This window comes from Corvus cornix, chromosome 13, assembly GCF_000738735.6.
Source record: "Corvus cornix cornix isolate S_Up_H32 chromosome 13, ASM73873v5, whole genome shotgun sequence".
Classification (NCBI taxonomy): domain Eukaryota; kingdom Metazoa; phylum Chordata; class Aves; order Passeriformes; family Corvidae; genus Corvus; species Corvus cornix.
The window spans coordinates 13,009,255-13,029,157 of NC_046343.1; the positions used below are offsets into that span (position 1 = coordinate 13,009,255).

At 46.2% G+C, this 19,903-nt stretch overlaps 1 protein-coding gene across 4 annotated transcripts in view; it reads left to right on the plus strand.

The window, feature by feature from the left end:
- Positions 1 to 957: 957 nt before the first annotated feature.
- The window catches only part of FBXW11 (F-box and WD repeat domain containing 11), a 66,908-nt gene continuing 47,962 nt past the window's right edge, over positions 958 to 19,903 (plus strand). Inside the window, exons 1-3 of one of the 4 annotated variants that reach the window (XM_039559514.1) lie at positions 989 to 1,077; positions 9,276 to 9,355; positions 17,171 to 17,272. In XM_039559514.1, the coding sequence (XP_039415448.1) occupies positions 17,222 to 17,272 (51 nt within the window). In that variant the 5' untranslated portion in view covers positions 989 to 1,077; positions 9,276 to 9,355; positions 17,171 to 17,221. Of the gene's footprint in view, positions 1,078 to 9,275; positions 9,356 to 17,170; positions 17,273 to 19,903 lie in introns of all 4 variants that reach the window. The other 3 variants (XM_039559513.1, XM_039559516.1, XM_039559515.1) reach the window with 3 other exon arrangements.

Below are 19,903 nucleotides of genomic sequence, written 5' to 3' on the forward strand. Positions count from 1 at the left end.
TGCAAACACAGCACATCTCCTTTACAGGCTTTTGTGTTCTGCCCTTTCTGTCTTCATCTAACCTGGACAGAAGTTTTCCCTGTCAAGGACCATCAGTTATTTTCTAGATGCTGTGCCTGCTGTCAGTCAGGGAAATTTTGGTAAAAAAATCCCATTTTATCCATGGATGGGGTGGATTTCCATCTCATCTGGGCCGCTGGAGGAGCAGACCCAGCAGAAACAGGCACAGGCTTCAAAGCACAGATGGGTCAGCCAGACCTAAGGCACAGGTTAGAATTTATTAAATAAAACTGTTTATTAAATAAACAGTACAACACACAGAGCCATCTCGTGAGTCCATGTATCCCAGAATGGTTTGGGCTGGAAGGAACCTTAAAGCCCATCTCATTGCACCGTGCCACGGGCAGGGACACCTTCCCCTGTCCCAGGCTATTCCCAGCCCCAATGACCAGCCTGGCCTGGGACACTGCCGGGATCGAGGGGCAGCCGCAGCTGCTCTGGGCACCCTGTGCCAGCCACGGAGGGAGCGGATGGGGGGAGTCTCAAAGGCGCTTCCAGGCTTCCGATCTCCCAGCGTCCATCCAGCACCAAACTCCCGCCTCGGCCTTTCCCAGCCCCCGAGGCCGCCTCGTGCCCGGCACCGCGGGACAGGAGGCTCGGCGGCTCCGGACGCCTCCGCCGTCCCACCGCTTCCCGCTCCCGCTCCCGCTCCCGTTCCCGTTCCCGTTCCCGCTCCCGCTCCCGCTCCCGCTCCCCTCACACCGCCCCCCCCCCGCCGGGCCCGCGCAGCTCCCGGCACCCCCCGCGCGCCGCCCGCGCCCAATGGGCAGCGCGAGGCTCCCCGGGGGCGGGGCCGGGCGTACCGGGGCCCCGCCCTTTCCGCGCGCGCCGTGACGTCACGGCGGGCGCAGCGCGCGTGCGTTTGCGCGTGCGCGCGGTGGGGGCGGGCGGGCCGCGGCGGGGCCTGGCGGGCGCGGGGCGGCGGCGGCGGCGGGGCCGGGCCGGGCGGAGCGGAGCGGAGCGGCCGCCGCGATGGAGCCCGACTCGGTCATCGAGGACAAGACCATCGAGCTCATGGTGAGTCACCCCCGGCCTGCGCGCACACCCTCCCGCCCCCTCTCGCCCCCCCGGGCTCAGGCCCCGCCGGCGCGCCGGGCCCGCGCCGTCCGGCGCCGCCGCTGCGGGGGCTGTGGCGAACCCGCGCTCGACCCCGGGCCGGCCGTGCTGCCCCCGCCGTGGGATCCGCTCGCTCCCGCCTCCACCGCGGCCCGCCCGGGGCGCCACGAGCGCCTTCGTTTCATTGAAAATAAATAAATAACAACAATTAACCCCCCGCAGGAGGCCGGGCCGGGCCGGGGGCGCGGAGCGGCGCGGCTGCGCTGCACGAACCGAAAGCGAAATGCCCCAGGCGGGGGGGCTCCGGCTCCAGCCCCGGCCCGGCCAGACCCTCCCGCGGCCCCGGGGGTGGATTAAACCCCGCCGGGGGGCTCGGGGCTCCGGGCCGGGGCAGCACCGGTGCTGCAGCTCCGGTCCAGCACACACGGAATTACCTAATGAGACCTAATTGGTGTATTGGTTATACCCCTTATTAACGCTTACGCCGCTAAATTCGCGTTAGTGGAGAGGCAGCCAGATGGGAGCAGTAGAAAGAGGCTTTTTTTTTTTTTTTTTTTATAATAAGCAAATTAGATCTTTATAGGCAAATATCAGAGGCCCCTCGTTTTTCTGCCTTTAGGCATGAATAAAATTAAGTTAGGAGCTGAGAGAGAATAGTAATCAGTAAATATCTTCTAATTTATTTGTTATAAGCATATTTGCTTTTTCTCCTAAGCTTAATTTGCTCTCACATCTACAATTTAATGCAGTTCTCCAGAACTGAGGGCCAAAATGCAAATAATTTCCCTTTAAGGCACTCTGAAGGTGAGCTGGGTTCAGTGGAGACATTAAATGGGTTTTTTAGCCAGTGGAGTTGTTGCTAAACTACCTGATCCGGAAAATATGAACTTTCTTTAAATGTGCCATCTGGTCTCAAAAAGCAGAAATGAAATGAAAAAGAAAAAGGGGGAACCTACAAAGCCTTTGTGTACCTTTCATTATTTTTACTGATCACTGAGGGCAGGGCCTTAAAAGCCGTTCATGGGGAGCCTCCTCCCCCCGTGCTGTGATCTCGCACTTCCCCTGGGGGACATCAGAGCCATCAGTGCCCTGCAGCAGGGAGGGGAAGGCTGGGGCAGCTCTGCAGGGATCCGGCTGGGGACCAGCCTCCCACAGAGATGCCTCCTAAATTCCTGAGGTGGAAAGTGTGCTCTGGTGGCTTTTTTCCTCCGTGGAACGGAGTCACCAGCACTCAGCTTTGGGTTCTGTGAGGCACTCAAATAGCGTTTGGGGCTGGAAGGTTTGGCTCCCTCAACTTTCCTGCTTGTGTTTTTGCTCTCCCATTTTAGTCTCTCCTCTTTGGGTCCAGGATGTATCAGGAGGAAGCAAGTGGGACTTTTGCTGGTGATTGTTGTCCCTCCACTTGCAGCTGGAGCTGGGAAATGTGCTAATCCATGCAAATATCGGTGCCGTTAGTAGGAGTTTTAGTATGTAGTAGGAGGTTTAAGAAAGAAATTTTTCTCTCTTTCACAAGAAATGAATAAATATAAAAATTTAATAAGATGAACAATTAATTCTGTCGTTTCCAACAGAAAATGGTACTCTGTAAAATGTAGTTAGTAGTTGAATTTATTGTTAACCTTAGTGGAGGCTTGCACAGGATCACTTGTGTTTGAGTGGAAATGTTTCCCTAAAATCATTGAAAATAATTCCTAAATGAAGACGTGGAGGTTTTGCCTTCTGGTGTGGTGCAGAAGGTGAGATTCTCCAGGAGATTTGTTTGACTCCACAGGGCAGAAGCCATTTGGGCCGAGTGCCCCGTCTGGGATTTCTGTGTGATCTGGGAACGTGGGAGTGCTTGTGGGAAACATCCCAAACCCAGGGATCATCCCTGCCTGGCAGACTTAGGGGGATGCTGCTCTTTTTTAGGAGTGTTCCAGATTCCTAAAAGCAGGTGTTTGTGCCTCTCCTTGCTAAGAGAGATGGGGTTTGGTGCACTTCTGCTCAATCACTTCCCTCCACTGCCAGGGATGAATCTGTAGTAAATACAGGAGCAAATGTGTGATGTGAAAGCTCTGAGGAGGAAATCCACCGTAATTCTCTCAGGCTGATAAACAAGAGATAATGTGTCAACATGTTACTTGCACACAAGTTTCAGAACTGTGTTCTAACCCTCAACTGTGCCTTCCCTGGATAGATCATTTGCATTTATTTAAAGGAAAATCAGTCATGGAAATAATACTGTTCTATTTTTAAGGCCGAAATCTAAGAGAAATATTTTAAGGTTTCAGAGTGACAACTTTGATTTGCTGTGTGAAGTTTTAGCGAGTGTTCCCAAGTCGCTGTGTCTCTCAGGACAGCTGAAGGCTTCCCGTGCCGTGTGCCGGTTCTGTGGATCCTGTTGTTAGTCATTCCCAGGGGGATGAGCAGTGCATTGAGTGATGCCATTCCACGGCTTCCATGTGCGGGTGGTGCCCAGCTGTACAGCTGAGATACCCCGAGCCTGCAGAAGGGTCCCCCCGAGGCCCTGAGGGTAACTGGGACTGACTGGGATGCCCAGGCTGAGGCTCACGGTGTCTGGTGAGATTGTGGCTGGTTCAGTGGTGGGCTCAGGCAGATGCTGGGTGTGAGCAGGCGAGTGAGGAGTGAGGAAGTAATCAGAAGAGATGGAGGGCCAGCCACAGTCACTGAAAGGGCTCTTTCTGCCCCTGGTTTTGGTTTTCTCAGTGAAATTAGATAACTGTGACCTTTTTGCTCTTTTAAAGAACCAACAGCAACACTTTGCCAAATAAGTTTTGTTACCTACAGATCTGAGATGTGTATAAAATCTGTGTTCAGTTGCATCAACCCTGCGATTTGCATTTCTCTTCAATACCTGCTCAAAGCCTTGTGTTCTTCATTTTCCCAGGAAGCTTCCCTGAACCGTAATTTAGTGTTACCAGCAGCTTTCAAAGTGGGGGGATTAGCTGCTTAGTTTGTACTGAGGTGGTTGTAACAGAATACATCAGTGTGGCAAATAGTTTGGGGGTCTTTTTTATACATTTATGGGGTGAACTGTGTGCAGCATATGGTGTGGATGGCATAACAAAATAAATCTGCTGCTCCCAGGCTCCTGTACCCACCAGACACATACAGGAGGTGGCTCCTGAGCAGGAATCCAGCTGTGTGTAAATTCTCACACTCACTGAGCTTATGACCCTCATGTTTCACTGTGGCCTTGCTGCCCAAGCTGCTCTCCAAACACAGGTCGCTGTCCTGGCAGTTTAAATTCAGCATTACACTGCTCTGTGGTTGGAGTGTGAAAAGATTCAGGAAAGGCCATGCCTAGGAATAAAGTGGGCAAGCACTTGTTCACACTGTTATCATTTGCATCTTGAAATCATGTGTATGGAAATAATCTTCCTAACTCACTGCCTTCAGTGTCTACAGTGCCTTTCTCTGGCTCTCATAAAAGTGTCCGGTGTTTAAGTACCTCGGTAAATAATAAATGAAGAACTATAATTGAGTATCTTGCCAAAAATCTTTCTGTTTCTCCTGGCAGGACTTTGATGGGAGGTGGAGGTGTTCAATTCAGAGGTACCAGTGTGAGGAGGAAGTGTTTGACACAGGCCTGCCTGAGTAGCAGCAGCTCCTCCTGTAAATCACTCCAGGGGTACCTGAAGTTCCTTGGGTTACTGCAACTGGAGATGGTTGTGCCCCCAAACTATTTAAAGCTTAAAGTGCAAAATAAATCCCAGTGTTCTGTTTGGAAGCTAAAATACAGCTGCTGTATATATATCTCAGTAGGGCTATAGTGCTCTGGCTTTTTTCTTCCCTGTCCCAGTCATTGCAAGCCAAGCAGCCAGTTGGATTTGTAGGATATTTTTTCCACATATTCTTAGAGGACTCCTTCAAAGAGTTGACTTTCGTAGTGACAGATACAGGCAATGATCATCTTTGCAGCTGAAACAAAGGAGGTACTGTTCTAGCTGAAATGTGACTGGTTCTTAATTGAAGCCTGGGAGTAGATGGAGTGTTAGTAAGGCATTTGTAAACCTGTGTGTAACCTAGATGTGCTTTCTTCATCAGGATAATGATCTGTTTACTTTGCAGGTATCTTTTTTTTTAATCTTCAGTAGCGAAATGAGCAGAGTTGAGAGCTGCATGTTGGACAGTAAAGCATGCAGGGTTTTATACATGGGGAAGAAGGCAGTGGCTGGAGCAAATAGCTGAAGAGGTGGTGGTTAGATGGATGTGAGGAAGGCACAGCCTTGGGGTGAGCCTTGGGGCAGGGGATATGAGGTCTGTGCTGCTGCCAGGCTCTCAGAGTGACAGTCCTGTTTCAGAGAGTGCCTCGCAGAGGAAGGATGCAAATCTGAAGAGAAAGGATTGCTGTGACTTTGGCAGCGGTGCAGAAAATGGGAAGGAAGAGCTTATGAACATGAATTAGAGCAAGGCAACTGCACTCAGAACCAGTGGAGTGGTGAAATGAGCAAAGTGGACAAAGGAGTGTGGAAAGCTTTTTCTTTTGGGAAGGCTTAGATGAAACAATGGCCTGATCGGGGAAATGAGATGGCAGAGGGAAGGAGGCTATAAAGATACAGAAGTGTATAAAGGAAAGTTATCTGAGGTTTGTGATGATGGTGGCAGCAGCCATCAGTTTATTCAGGTGACGGAAAGCTGCAGATGTGCCGGTTGTGGGGGAAATTCTGAAATGAAATTGCTTTTGGTTCTTAATAAAAGGAAGTTACCAATTCTTGGGGAGACTAAGCCGCGGTGTTTCACCAGAGGCTCTTGAAATCTCATTCGAGACTCAGAGATTTCTTTACCTCACGATGCAGTTACATTTTCTAACATGACTAAATTCTCCAACCTCTGCCCAGTGCTGAGCGAGTGAGGTGCAGCAGAGGAAGTTCCCTGCAGCCTGGAACATGTGCAGGGCTCCTCTGTGTGAGCGTGGCCGGGCAGCCTTCAGCTCCACGGGCTGCCCCAGAGCTCTGCCTTGGGGCCGGGAGCTCCTGGAGTAAATCCCTGCCCAGGTGTCCGTGTGGAATGAGATCCCATCTCTGCAGGCAGCTGGTGTGGGTGCAGCTGCCCTCTGAAGTGCTCTGGGGTTGCTGCTTTAAAAGCCCGTCTGCCTTTGCTGCGTGTCAGACGGTGCCGGCTGTGTCCCTCAGGATACAGAGCTTTGAGCACTGCTAAAGATTTGGGTCACTGATGAGTGTTGTGAGCAGCATCACAGCAAAACAACCTGCCTTGTTACAAGCTGTACCCTCAGAGAGACTTGGGAACGCTCTTTGAAGGATGGATGTACCATTTCATTTCATTTCATGTTTTCTAAAACACCTCTACTACTTGTTAAATCAACTTGCTGTGTGTCTCTTGGTGTGCTGGGTTTATTGCCATGCAGTTTAGAGGTCACTGGTGCTTTGGCATTTCCAGTTGCCCGTCCCTGGGCAGCTCGGAGTGCTCAGGGAGATTGCTGATGGCTTTCAAATGAAATGGATGTTGCAGCAAATGTGCCAATGCGAGAGGAATGATGTGTGGGAGAGAACAAGAGACTGTGCTTATGAGAGGGCTGCTCCGTGACAAGGATTTTTTTTTTTGTTGCAAGGCAGAAAATGAATTGAGGGGAAATGAGAATATTGACTGAGTTGTTTAAATTAATGCTGATGGGTAACAATCCTTTCCTTCCAGCTCTTTTTCTTGGGCGACGTCTTCTTTATATGAATGCCACTGTTTATGTTGTTACATAATCTGATTTTGTGGTTTGATTTTTATGGCATCATTATTCACGGAAAATCCACTTTTTCTGGAAAATCCCTTGCTTCCCCAGTTTATTGATGTATTTATGAGCTCAGTGGTGTGACATCTGACAGCCTACTCCGTTTTCCTGTACCACTTCCACTCGTTTCCCAATATGAGTAATGCATGACTGAGAGCAGATAATGCAAAAATAACGCAATGCCATTGGTGTTTTAACAACGAAAAGCACTGGCTCTTTCTGAAAACTTAATTTGCTTCTCATGCAGGCTAAATTAACAACGGGAACGTTTGAAGGCATGTCGTTTCTTTGGTGCTTTGTTAATCCACATCCCTGCAGGACTTGCATCCTTGTACTTCCACCCCAGGAAATTAACAGTTTTGTTTAGGATCAAAGAGTAGTTCAGCTTCCTGGGCCTGTTTGTAGGATGAATACAGATGGAAATTTGTAAGATGTAGGTAGGGACCTACTTGCTAGGAATAGGGAGTGATGTGCTTTCTGGGTAAAATGGTGAAAAAAGCTTTTTGGGTCAACTTTTAAGCTGTGGCAACACTACAGAATTTTGGTAGAATTTTCTTATTGACTTAGAGGAAAGAGGATAATCACTCTGTGTGTGTATATAATTATATCTGTATTCAGTGTTGCAAGTTTGTTCTTAGTTTCATTCTATTGAGGAGTTCCTGAGTGTGGAGTTTTGGTACAGAAGTTGTGACAGTGTGCACTGTTTGCCTTTTTGAGAGGTGTGATGTTGTATTTCAGCGCGGTTTGCACGATAGGGCTGTTTTCAAGTCTTCCAACCTTTGCAGTGGAGCCAATTTTTGGTTTTCAGACAAAAATGCCTCAAGCTTTTTGAAAACGTATACTCAGAATTTGCAAAACTTAGTAAGTTCCAGCTTGGACTTGACAGAGAATCTTGTAGGCAATTCTCTTAGGGCAGGGGAGGACTAGCTAGGGAAACTTGTTATTCAGGCTGTCTGCAGAACACCCGTCCCTCTGGAGACAAAAATCAGACCTGTGCTGTTACACTTGCAAATAATGTTAAGGTTTGGCTTCATGGAGAAGTGCCTCTCCTTCCAGCACCCTGCTGGCTCTGCAGTGACTTAGCAAATCGGTACATTTATATAATTTGATAGCTGGCTTCTTGCTGAGCTATAATGTACTCTGAAAATTCTGAGTCATATGCCTTGACATCTTAGCACTTTCCTTGGCAGCCTTAAAAATCATGCATTGGTCATGGTACTGGGCCTACAGCGCTGCTTTGTCCTTGAAACGCTGCCCTAGAATTGACCGGCTTTGCCAGTGGCTGAAAAGCAGGAGATTGCCCCACCATGAAGATGCTGCTTTCTTTGGGGAGCTGTGGGCAGTGAGGGACAGTCCTGTCCTCATGGAGATGGTTTCTTGGCAGAGCTGGGGACAGTGGCAGTTTCTCCACCCTTCTGTGAGTTGCTGGAGCTTGAGACTTGGGGCACAGCAGTGGAGGCTGAGGTTCAGCTCTCTGGAGGGGCTGGAGAGCAGAGGAGAGAGAGGGTGAGAGGTGGTGGTGGTGTGTTCCTCTGGGGATGTTGTAGCATTTTGCTCTCACTGCTGGCAGGGGAAGTTCTGCAGGCCATGGCCCAAACTTTTTGAAGATCTTGGTGGAAGTTGGATGTTTTGGTCTCTGTAGGCTGAGCTTTCTGTTGCACGTGTAGCGTGAGTTTTCTGCAGACCCCATCTTCTCTGAGGTGTCACTGTTCCAGCTGCTTTAAATTAGTCACACTCACTGTGCTGCTGACAGGACTGGCTTGGAGGCCTTTTATCTCCCTGCTTAGCAAGAGGTGACTGTTTCTTGTCTCAGGAGTACAGTGTCTTACTCTCTTCTGGTTCTAGAGTGTTTTCCAGAGACACAGCAGTACTGAAAATGTACTGAATTCAGTGCTGTTGTTCAGATCAGGAGTGTCTTGACAACTCCATCTTTGTGCTGCAGACATGTAAGGCAAATGAGGTCATTTTGAGCCTGGAAAAAGGGAAATAATCAGTGCAATAAAATGCTTTAGTGGATGTTTATGGCAGACTAGGAGAACTGCATTGAGTTCTGCTGTGCAAACCTGTGTTCCTGGAGCAGGCCTGCGAGGTGTGAGCTGGTGGTTGAAGCTTTAGGACTTGCTTTGTTATTTGCTTTGTAGCTTTTTCTCATCTTCCTTAATCTTGGCAAGGTGAGCTGTACCCCAAAACACTTGTTTGGGTGACCCAGGGTAGGGGAAGGAGCGATTTCTTGTCTGTAAATGCGTTTCTCTGTCTTAGATCCACCAATCCGACGACCCCACTAACGTAGTTGGTCCTGGGCTGGGCAGGTGCCTGGGCTGCCTTGTCTCTAACAGCATTAGCAGTAATTGGGATTTCGTTCAAGAAAGAAGTAGATACACCAAGCTGAAGATGATTGGCTGCTCTCTTTTAACAGACAAGTCTGAGAAGGAAAACCCATTCGAATCCCCTTTCATTCTGGATTGGTGGATCTGAAGCCCAGAAACAAAGTTTCAGGTAAGAAGCCTGTACTATGTCTTGCTGCTTCTGCTTAGATGAGTTTGTCCGCACATTCAGTCTCTTGCTTTAACTGCTTCATGTCCCCCAAGTGTGAGGGCACAGGGAATCAGCTGCTGAGCTTACAGTCAGACAGGGCATGGCCAGGAAATACAGGAGCTGTACTGGAGGGAATTGCCGGTCTGCTGTGAAACACAGGCCTGGGAACACGAGGGGAACTGGTGTGTGCAGGAATGGGCACGGAGCCACTGGCTGCCACATCCTGCTTGTGGAAGCAGAGAGCAGCCTTGCCAGTGACTGCCTTGGGCTCCCCATGGAGTTCAGGGAGGTCACAGCCCTGAGTTCTGTCGCTGTCCTCTGATGGGTCCATCAGAACTGGAGAGAACTTCTCTGGCTGTTCCTAGGACAAATTCCTGTAGCTTTTCCTGCTGAAATGCCATTTGAAAGTCTGTTGTGGGCAGCACTTGGAGTCAGCGTCTTAAATCCTTCCTGAGATGTCAGTGTGAAGGTCTGGCTGCAGCTGTTTTGGGACAGGTGTAGGGCGGGGCTGGCAGGAGGAGCCTCACAGTGATAATAGGTTTATTTCAGAGTAGGGGAGAGTGGTTGTACTTTGAGTCACAATCATCTGAGGTTTGGGAAGCCTGCGAAAGGCTACAACAGGTCATCTTGGAGATGGGTTTGGAAGGTGTTTGTGTGCCTCAGGAAGGCAAGCTGGGTCCCTGGCTGGCAGGAAAATAAAGTTATGTAAGTTCAGTATCGTATCTGGTGTGAATGGGAGAGCTGCACCTCCCAGTGCCCAGCTTTACTGTAAGTTGGTGCCAATGTACCTGGATTCCTTTGGACAGTAACAGCAGTAATGCTAAGCCTTTGTGTGTTCTCCTTTGTAGGCAGTTACAGTAGTGAATGGTGAGGCCTCAGTATTTACCCTCCTGTAGCAGAAACTCCTGTAGGTGCTGTTGATCTCATGCATTGTTTTAGTTCTGCGTTTGTTTTGCTGGTGTGGTATTTTGTGCCGAAGTTACATTTGAATTCAATTGATAAGTAATTTATAATGAATTACTTGTGCAAAGGGTGCTGTTGTTTCCTGGTTTGATTTTTCAAGTAGTTGAGTTTTATTTGGTTAGGGTGGAGAAATCTGTTTTAGTGTAACTCCTTAAAAGAAACCAGAGGGAGAATCTAAGGGAAATACTTATTAACCTTAGACTGACACATTTCTTGCATTCTCATCTAGTATCAAATTGAATTTGTTCCACACACCCATCAGACTCGCTTTGGAGTTAAAACTGTAAAATAACATCTTTCTGTGGAATATTTGCTGTTCAGGGTGTGCCTTTTTCTAAAATGAGAGAACAGGGAGGCAGAAGTGAACTTGGCCTCTTTAGTGATGAAAACTGAAAAGAGGAAATAATTTAAAATACACTGAGCAGGGAAAAAAAGGGGAAGCATAAATGAGTGCCCCTGCTGATCAAGATCCTCAATGCTATTTAATATTGCTTAACTTTTGGAAACATGCACCAGCCCTACAAAGGCTGCAGTGGAGCTGAGCAGGTTGGAGGCTTTGCTCTTGCCCGTGTTTTGAATGTTACATTTCAGAAAGTACAATGTGAGGCAGCTCTCAGAGCTGTGGCAGTGTTCCTCTGCATCCCCTGCCTGTGCATCCCCTGCCTGGGAATCCACGGTTTGCTCCTGGCAGCCCAGGCTCCACAGGCATCGGAAGTTGTCAAGTGCTTGTACCCTGCCTTGGCCATAGTAGGATTTACTGTTAGCTGTGTTAGGCCTCACCCTTAAAAACTTAATACAGAGGAGTCTGAGACAGCTTTTAACATGTTAGACAAGTTTCAGCCACATTTTTCTACGTGTTTGACTCCCTGCAAGTTTCTCCTGTGTGATTGGCAATGCTGGGTCTGTGTTTCCCAGTCAGGATGTGCCCTGAGCTGCTGGCTGGAGATGTCTGTAAACCCCTGTCCTGCTGCAGGAGAGCAGAAGAAAGTGTTTGCTTTAGAAATGGCCTTTTCAGTGTAACACAGGGGATGTTAGTGCAGAAAGGTGTATCACACTTAACTGTGGCAGTTGGGGTGAATGTACTAGAAGGAAGCAAGGGCTAATCTAAATGCTGTGTATTTTGGAAAATTTAGGTTATTTCAGTTAATGTTCAGAGTGACTTAGGCAAACATCTGAGGATTTTCTTCCCAGTCCTTTGTATCTTCCTGAAAACGAGGTGCTGCATCTCATGAGTCTTATCCTGATGAATAAATTATAATGGAGTAAGATGGTTATTCTGTTCAAAGAAAGCATTTAATCTTCTCTCCACTGAACCCATATTCCTTTTGTAGCATTGAGTGTGTGTAGCAATCACACACTTTGATCTTCAGGAGCAGAGTGGGACAGCGTTATCCGTCAGCCTCCTGTGAATTCAGTGTCCTATCTAGAGCATCGCTGTGGTAATGAGGAGAATTTCTCTGATCAATTCTTTTCCCTTGTCTTGCTTTAAATTTCCCGATTCCTCACTTAGTGTTTTTCCCCAAATGCAAGAACTTAATGCAGGTCTTGAATGGCTGTTGGAGGGTTGTTCCATTGAGCAGTCTTTATTGTGAATGGCCATCATTTGGCTAAATTGATTTTCCTAATGGCACTGTGACTCAGCTATTGGTCCTATATTTTTAGAATGATCTGATGGCAGTAAAAGAATAATCAAAAAATTTTCACAAGTTAAATGTTTGCCACTCTGTGGATATTTATTTTTGAGAAATTCACTTTTGCATTTGTAGTTCATAGAAGGACAGAAATAAGTGCAAGAGTAAATTACATCTAAAGCAACTTTGTTGACCTGGGAGTACAGTTCTGCTAAAGCTGAAGCAGATTGCTGGAATGCACAAGTAAAACTCCACGGAGTGTGGAAATCTGTTGTGTGGATGGTACTCCAACAGCCTTCCAAGTCACCCAGGCCCAGTGAGGTTGCATTTGGCCATGGAAAAGGCGGTGATGTGATGGCACCAATTCCAACAGACTTGTGTGGAGCATGTGAGCACAGGGCACCTCCCAGGGCACAGCCTGGCTGTGGAATGGCAGTAGGAGGAGTCCAGAGTGCTTCTGTTGGTCAGACAGTTGTGTCTGTGCCTCCAGAGCTGTGCAGTGTTGTACCAGAGGTGCAGGGACTGTCCCCTGCCAGCCGGGCTGTCCCTGGGGAACTCGTGTCACTGCTCCCTGCATGTCCCACAGAGTGTTCACACACAGACACTTGGATGTTGTGCTTTCCCACCTGTGCACACACTCGGGGCACTCACTCCCAGCCCAGGGATCCACCCCTGCCCTGCTTGGCACTGTTTGAGTAAAGCCCTTACGGGAAAAAGCACCAGGTAAGATCTGGAGGAAATCCCAGTCTGCAAACTGGGAGGGAGTTTGAGTTGGCTGCTGTTCCTGCCGAGTGTAAAATAACACTGAAGGCCTTGAAACTGTGTTACTGCTCATATTTTTTATGTCTTATTGTGGTTAATGCTGATTTTTGAGGAGATCTAAGCTTGACGTTGAGTTGGAGGTGGGAGCATAAGGCTTTCCCAGACTGTCAGACTGCCCTCGAATCCAAGTTGGCTTTTCAGAGCACCCCTTGGGCTGCATTAAACTGAGTCCCCAGCCATGGGAGGAGTTTAAGTAGCACCACTTACCCATAAAATCGTCAATATTAAGTGATGATGGAAATAAAGAAATACCAGTTGTGTTGGTCCAGGCCTAAATCGATGTAAACTAACCAGGAAATCACCAATGTTAAGTAGCATGTGAGTTTCTTATAGTTAAAAACCTGAAAAACTTCACAGTGAAGGTTGAAGTTCTTTGGTTGTACCTTTTTTGCCAGTTGAAATATCTGTTTATAGCCTCATGGACATCCAGAGCATGAACTAACCTTACGGAGGAGCTTCCAGCTTTGCTGTCACAAGAAAGCTGGAAAAAGTATTTAGAATTTATAAACTTGAATGATTTTTTAGGTTTTAATGTTCAAGTTAGTTTTGTAATAAACTGCGTAAGAAAAAAGGTGTTGCAGGAGGAGTGAATTAATATAATTAGCCATGCTCCTTGGAAAAAAATTGAGTGAATTAGCTCTTTCATTTATTTTACTCTATTTTCCTTTGAAATTCTAAAGAGCCTCTCCTTGCCAGTCTTTTTTGGACTCTGTCTAGAAACTGACTTTCAAAAACAAGGATATTTTTGCCTTACGACCAGAATTTCCCAAGCTGTAAACACACCAATAAATTTGGATTCCTTAAGTTATCTTGTATAAATAAAATGAAAGCAGTGAAAAATTCCGAGGTCATAATTTTAATATTTTATAAAACTTGCAGCATAAATCTGGGTTATGTAAACGTTGTCATTCTTGATTATGACACTGCAATATTGCCATGCCTGGCTTGCAGAGTGTTCTAATTCCATCAGGAATACAGGCTATAGGCATTTTTTGAGCAGTTTAATGGGCTTTAGAGGATAAACGGGTGATGGTTTTTCTAAGGGATAGAGAAGTGTGAGGATTTCTGTGTGACAGTATCAGATGTGCTGAGAGAAACCATTTCTGGGAATTTTGCACTGCTTTAACCAGACTGTGCTGTAACCTGGGAGAAGTCCAGAGTGAAGGGAAACTTTGGATGGTTCAGGGCCTGAGAGAGTGTTTTTAATACCTCCATCCTAAAAGTTCCCACCTACAAAGTTGGTTTATTGGATGCACACTGCTGTGTGCTTTGCTATTAACATAAGAAGTCCTTTACATCTAAGCCTTAAAGACATTGAAGCATCTTCCCTTGTTACTGGGGATTTACAGGTTTCACTGGGAATGCAGCATTTTGTATAGGCTGCTTAAATTTGAGATTTAAGATTGAAACCTAAAGCTTGAGATGCAATTCCTGGGGTAGACCACCAAAGCAGCTCTTTGTGTATGGAATTAACATCAGTAATCTAATAATAAAATTAGGGTACGACTCTTTCCAAGCACAAAGCATTGAAGAGATCAGAATAAGGGTTTCTGTGTCTGTTCCCTCCTTGCCCTGGAGCTCAGAGCCCCTCTCAGCTCTGCAAACTGGGCCTCCAGGTGATCCACAGCCCTCAGAATGTGAGGCAGTTGAAGCTCTGCATTACTAGTTACCTTATTCCTTAAAATCTGAGTTTCAGTTGGCTTTCCCTTAACCTGTGCAGTTCTGTTCTCTGTGTTCTCATTTAATTCTGTGCCTGTTGGCCACTGGCGTTTTCCCCTTCCCAGACTAGTGCTGCATCTCCCTGGGCTGCTGGCGAAAGCAGGGCCAGTGCAAAGTGAAGGCCTGAGCTGAGGCTCCTGCTATGCCAAGTGGAGTCTTTGGAAACCTGTTAAGCTTTTATTCGTGGCAGGGTCAAGCAATAACATGTCAGGGAAGCACACAAATATTTGCACGTTCCTGTTTTGGTGTGAAGTGGGATGCAGTATTGAATTTGTAGTGTTGTGCAATATCAGTGCTGCAGCTGAGTGTCCAGGGAGTTTTATAAACCCTTTCATGCAGGGTTTCGTAATATTGTGAAAAGGTTTTTGTGTGGCTTAACCTTGGCATGGAAATGGCCTCGGTGTCTAATGCATTTTGAATTAAATTTTAAAAAATGTTCTCAAGTTACCCATTTTTCTCTTAAGTGCTTAAAATTCAGTTTATTTAGCTAGAGTAGTTCCTAAAATGCCCACACATAATAACCTCGAAACCAGTGATTTTTAGCTTACAATTTGTGGACACCTGAAGATTCATTATAAACATTGTACTCAGCTTTGTACACCTGAGCTGAACATCTCAGGAGAGGAGTTTGCTGTGCTTTTTGTCAATGACTTTTATTAAGTCATGTGAGCAAAGTGACTTTTTTTTACCAGGCCTAAATATTTAAAAATGTGTTTGGGCTTTAATCAACACCTGAAGCAATACCTTGAATTTTGATGGTTCAGTGTTGCAGACACCCCATGCAGATATTGTCCTAAATAGGAGTAAAGAATGAAACAGATTGGAAAAGAAGTTTCTTGAATCATACACTCTTGTTTTGAAAAACAGACCTATAAAAAGTGTGTATCTTCAGTCAGTGGGTTTTAACAGTACATCCCATCTTTTTTGAAAATATGAAAACCTCTTTTTTTTTTTTTTTTGGTGCCTTGCTGAAGTTAATGTAGTTCCCCTGTTGTCACTGGTTGACTTGTCTTAGAAGAGTCTTGGGAACTAAATTTCAAGTGTTAGTATGAGGACCTGTCAAAGTAAATTACTGAAAAGGAATTGCAGATATACTGGATTAATTACTTTATAGCTAAATCCCATTTCTCTAAACTTGAAATAAACTTTAAAAAACTTCTAGTAATTGAAAACTATGGTTTTATTTTGCTATTAAAGAAAGAACAATACAATAAAAAACATAAATATGACTATTTTTACCCCGTCTGTAAGATATATGCTCCCGCTCTTCCCATGCCAAGTGCATAGCACAGGACATCCCTATGGAATCAGCACCTTCCTGCTGGGTAAGAGAGGAAATTTCAATGCGTTTTGATGCTGCTAGGGGCATTCTTGTGCTGGTTTTCCTTTAATTTCTCTCCTTAGCATGGAGAGGAAAAGATGAGTCTGTCTTTTGTTTTATTTGTAAGATATGAAACCAAAAAAAGAGTTTTTATCCCCTTCAGGTGCTCTGGGCTCTCTCCCCCTCCTTGATCCTGGCACAAACTGCTTTCTGTGAGGCTTCACCTCTGGTTATTCCACTTTCAGCTTGGACCTGTGTGGGGCTTTTCTTTTAAAATTTTGATGTTTGTTGTAACTAAATTGGAACCCTGTGTGGAAAATAGTGAAAGCTCAGTCTGTGCCAATTATTGGAGCTGGGTTTATGCACTGCTTCATGCTGAGGAATTGAATCCTTTCCCCTAGCCTTATCTGGTATATGTACTACTCTGTCCTTAAAAGGAACTGGGAAATAGTATTGGGGAGCTACAAAAGTTTTGGAGAGTCTGTCTGCATCAAATTTCTTCAGCTTCAGAAAAGAAACAAAAGGGATCTCCAGACTTTTCCTAGCTTCTTGTGTCAGCAATGGGGAATTTGGTAGTTAAGCTTGGGAGGCAGGTTGAGTAACAAATGTAGCCAGGGGATAATTTGTCTTTAGGATATCTTCAACTATAATTTCAGCATGTCCCCCCAGTTTATTAGGATACCTTGACTAAGCAGAACTTGGTCATGCAGTTTGAACTTAGCTAAGTGTGGTTCCTCTCTAAAACATGCTCCCATTGTCAGGTTGTGTGTCCCAGTGCAGACTGGGACCTCACATTAACACCAGCTTTGCCGTGGGAATGAAGAACCACAATTTGTTTGAGAAAGCTGAGGCAGTGGGGAGTACCAAACCTTAATTCCCAAAGCTCCTCCAGGTGGATCCTAAAGCCTTGCCACCCCAATGGCACCTCCTGGCCTCCTGTGTAGGGGACAGCTGGGCAGGGATTTTGGCCAGGCCTGTTTGCTGGGTGAGGCCTCTGCCTCAGAACGTCTGCCGTGGGCAGCAGTGTGTGGGTGAACTAAAACTCTCCTGCTGCTGGGAGTAAGTTAAAATGTTCACTGGGCACTAAAGCCACGAGGTTACAGATACGGGGAAAAGGAGCTCAGGCCAGAGGGATGGCTTGTCCTTGTTTGCTGCACAGGCTCTTCAGTGGTTATTTTACCCTTGGCCGCTAACATGTGATGAATGTAGAAGTAACATAGATAAGTACCCACGATAACATACTAATGAGTTGCCTGCCTTGAGTGATTTGTTGTGGCATCTAACTGCTTCTTCTCTTCCTTCCTTTTTGTCACCCTGCAGTGTTCTGTGCCAAGGTCTTTGTGGCTAGGCTGCTCCAACCTGGTAGAGAGCATGTGCGCACTGAGATGCCTGCAGAGCATGCCCAGTGTCAGATGTCTCCAGGTGCCTTTCTTCTTTCTTGTTGTAAATGTTATGCTGTTGAACTTGTGTTAAACTCTCAGGACTCTGTTTAATCAAATTGTTAAGTCTGCTAAATGTTTTTTTGTGCATCCTTTTCTGAAATCTTCTACTTAACTGCATTGTAGGAGTGACTCTTTAAGGGCTTTCTGTGCAGTAGGGCTGGGGGTTGAGCTGTTGTGTTTTATTGCCTGTTTACTGAAGTTGTGATACCAGTAGCATAGTTCTGCATGTTGCCTGCTACGTTTTGCTTTCTCGTTTAACTTAAAAAATAACATAATGAGCTTTGCCATTTCTCTTAAATTTGCAATGAACTGACCAGCCTGTGATATTTGTGTGATTTAATTTAGAAAGGATAAGCTTTTTATTTGCTCCTGAGCGTGGTACTGGGTGTAGCCTTACCGTAGTCTTTGCACGTGTTTTAATGCAGAATAGTGAGCATGGAGTCCTGGGGTCTTTGGGTTGCCCTGTTAACTCAGTTTTTTAACTGTTAAGAAGTGAAGAACAAGGGATGGGGTGGGGGGGGGGTGTTGCTCTGCATAGAAAACCACTAAATCCTAAGTTCTCTGTTGTTTTTCTTCTAGTAAGCTGTTGGAGCTGAGCCTGCATAATTTATAGATGGGGAATTGCTGCTTCACTGGTTTGAGAGGGATTGAAAATGATGAAAAGGGAGCTTCTGGGACCAGTTAACAATTTTGAACTCCCAGGGTATTTACCTTGGAGAGAAAATGCTGGACATGTGTAGTAACTGTGTGGCACTTCCTGAAATGTTTCTGAATGTAACCAGAACACACGGATTATTTAACATTAGTCTGTTTTGTAACGTAAGAGCATTATTCAGTGGTTCAGTCTTTCATGTGTATGAGTACTTAAAAGAAATTGCTTTTTTGTGAATGAAAATGAACAACTGAGTTTTGTGTGTCACTCCATTTGAGGTCAGCCACTGGACAACATCAGTGTCTTACCTTAGAGAGTAACCAGTTATTTCAAAACATCTCTCACCTGCAAAATGTGGCCACTTGAAATCCAGCAAATCTGAATTTCAGAACCAGAAATTCCTTCAAAATTTCTGTTAAAATACAAATCTGTTTTTCCATTTGAATGCTTTGTTTCCAGGTTTGAAGTACTATTCAAAGAAAGGACAAAAACTCATGTCCAAGACAAACTCATAGATGGATAATTCAGTTTTATAGAAATGAACAGTCTAATGGCCAAATAATGCTTACAGAACATGCCTACAGTCATGTCAGGGTGGAGTCCCAGAGGTTTGGTGTCTGTCTTGGGAATATTTGCAAGCTCCTTCTAATGTGAGATCTCCCTGCTTCCTTTCCTGGTCCTCAGCATTGACCCTCTCACTGGAAAAAACCCTTTATTTCAGTGGGAATTCTGAATTTCTTTTTCTCCCAGGATCTGTTCTGTCAATGGCCAAAGAGCATCTCAGAAGATGTTAGCGAGTGGTTGTGGTTGGTTTTAAGGTGGCTGGTGATGTTGGGAATGTGGTAGGAAGGGCCAGGGTGGTTTCGAGGCTGCTTCCCCAGCCCTGCTGAGGGTGAGCAGTGGCTGTGGCACAGCTGCTCCTGGGGCTGTTCTGTGCAGAGCCAGGGCTGCCATCCCACCTTGAGAACTATTTCAAGCCAGGAGCAGTTGTGCTGTCACTGATGTATTTTGTGTGGTTGGGATAGATCTTGCTTTCCTGGAGCACAGCCTTGGGCAGGGCTGGCTACTGGACCTCCCCAGTGGTTTCCAAAAAGCCTCTTCAGGCCAGGGAGCTCCTTAGCAAGTTCAGGCCCTGCAGGGCAAATTCCTGGTTTGGGAATTGCCCAGACTCCTTAGTGTTAGATCTGAGAACTTGGATTATCCCCGGTTTCTTACAAATCAACTCCACTAGGTGCATAAACTGTGAATTGAACAGGGGAGAGCTCAGCCCAGGCTGGGATTTGGTTAATTGGTGCAGAGTATGTTGTATTACAAACTTCTGTTGGTAATACTGATGACAGGATAAAGTACAAACTAGTTTGTTCATCAGTGTGCTGCTTTATAGATGAGATTCGGGGGAACCTGTTGTCACACAGTTATGGTGTCATATAGTTAAAATGCAGGGCCAAGGCAGCTCTCGTGTAAGAATGTGACACTTGGAAAAATTTCTCAGACCTGTTTTGTTTTCAGGAATTGTTACAGCTCCGTCAGCTTTCATGAGAGCCCCACTGAAGTACCAGTTAATTTCTGTAAGGCTTTTCTGCTCCGTGTGCTGGTGGGAATTTCACAATCCCAGAACATCTGTAGCCCTATAATAGTAGCACTTAGGTTAACAAATTATGAGGTACATCCCTGCAAAGGCAAGCACAGTGTTCAGGCAGGTGGAGTTGCTTTGAGGCTGTGGGAGCTCAGGGTGTGGAAGGAAACAGTGCTGAGTGTTCAGCCTGTTGCACTTCAGGAGTGACTGAGGAGGATTCCACCAGGCCTTGGCTCTCTGGTGTTGCTGGGCTTGTGCTTTGCTGCTGGTGCACCCTCCTGATGGATTGTCCAGGGAACAAGAGGGAGGAATGTCCTGAGCAGGAGAGACCTGGGACACCTGTGCTCCAGGGGACAGCACTCTCAGGGACAGGGTGGGATTGT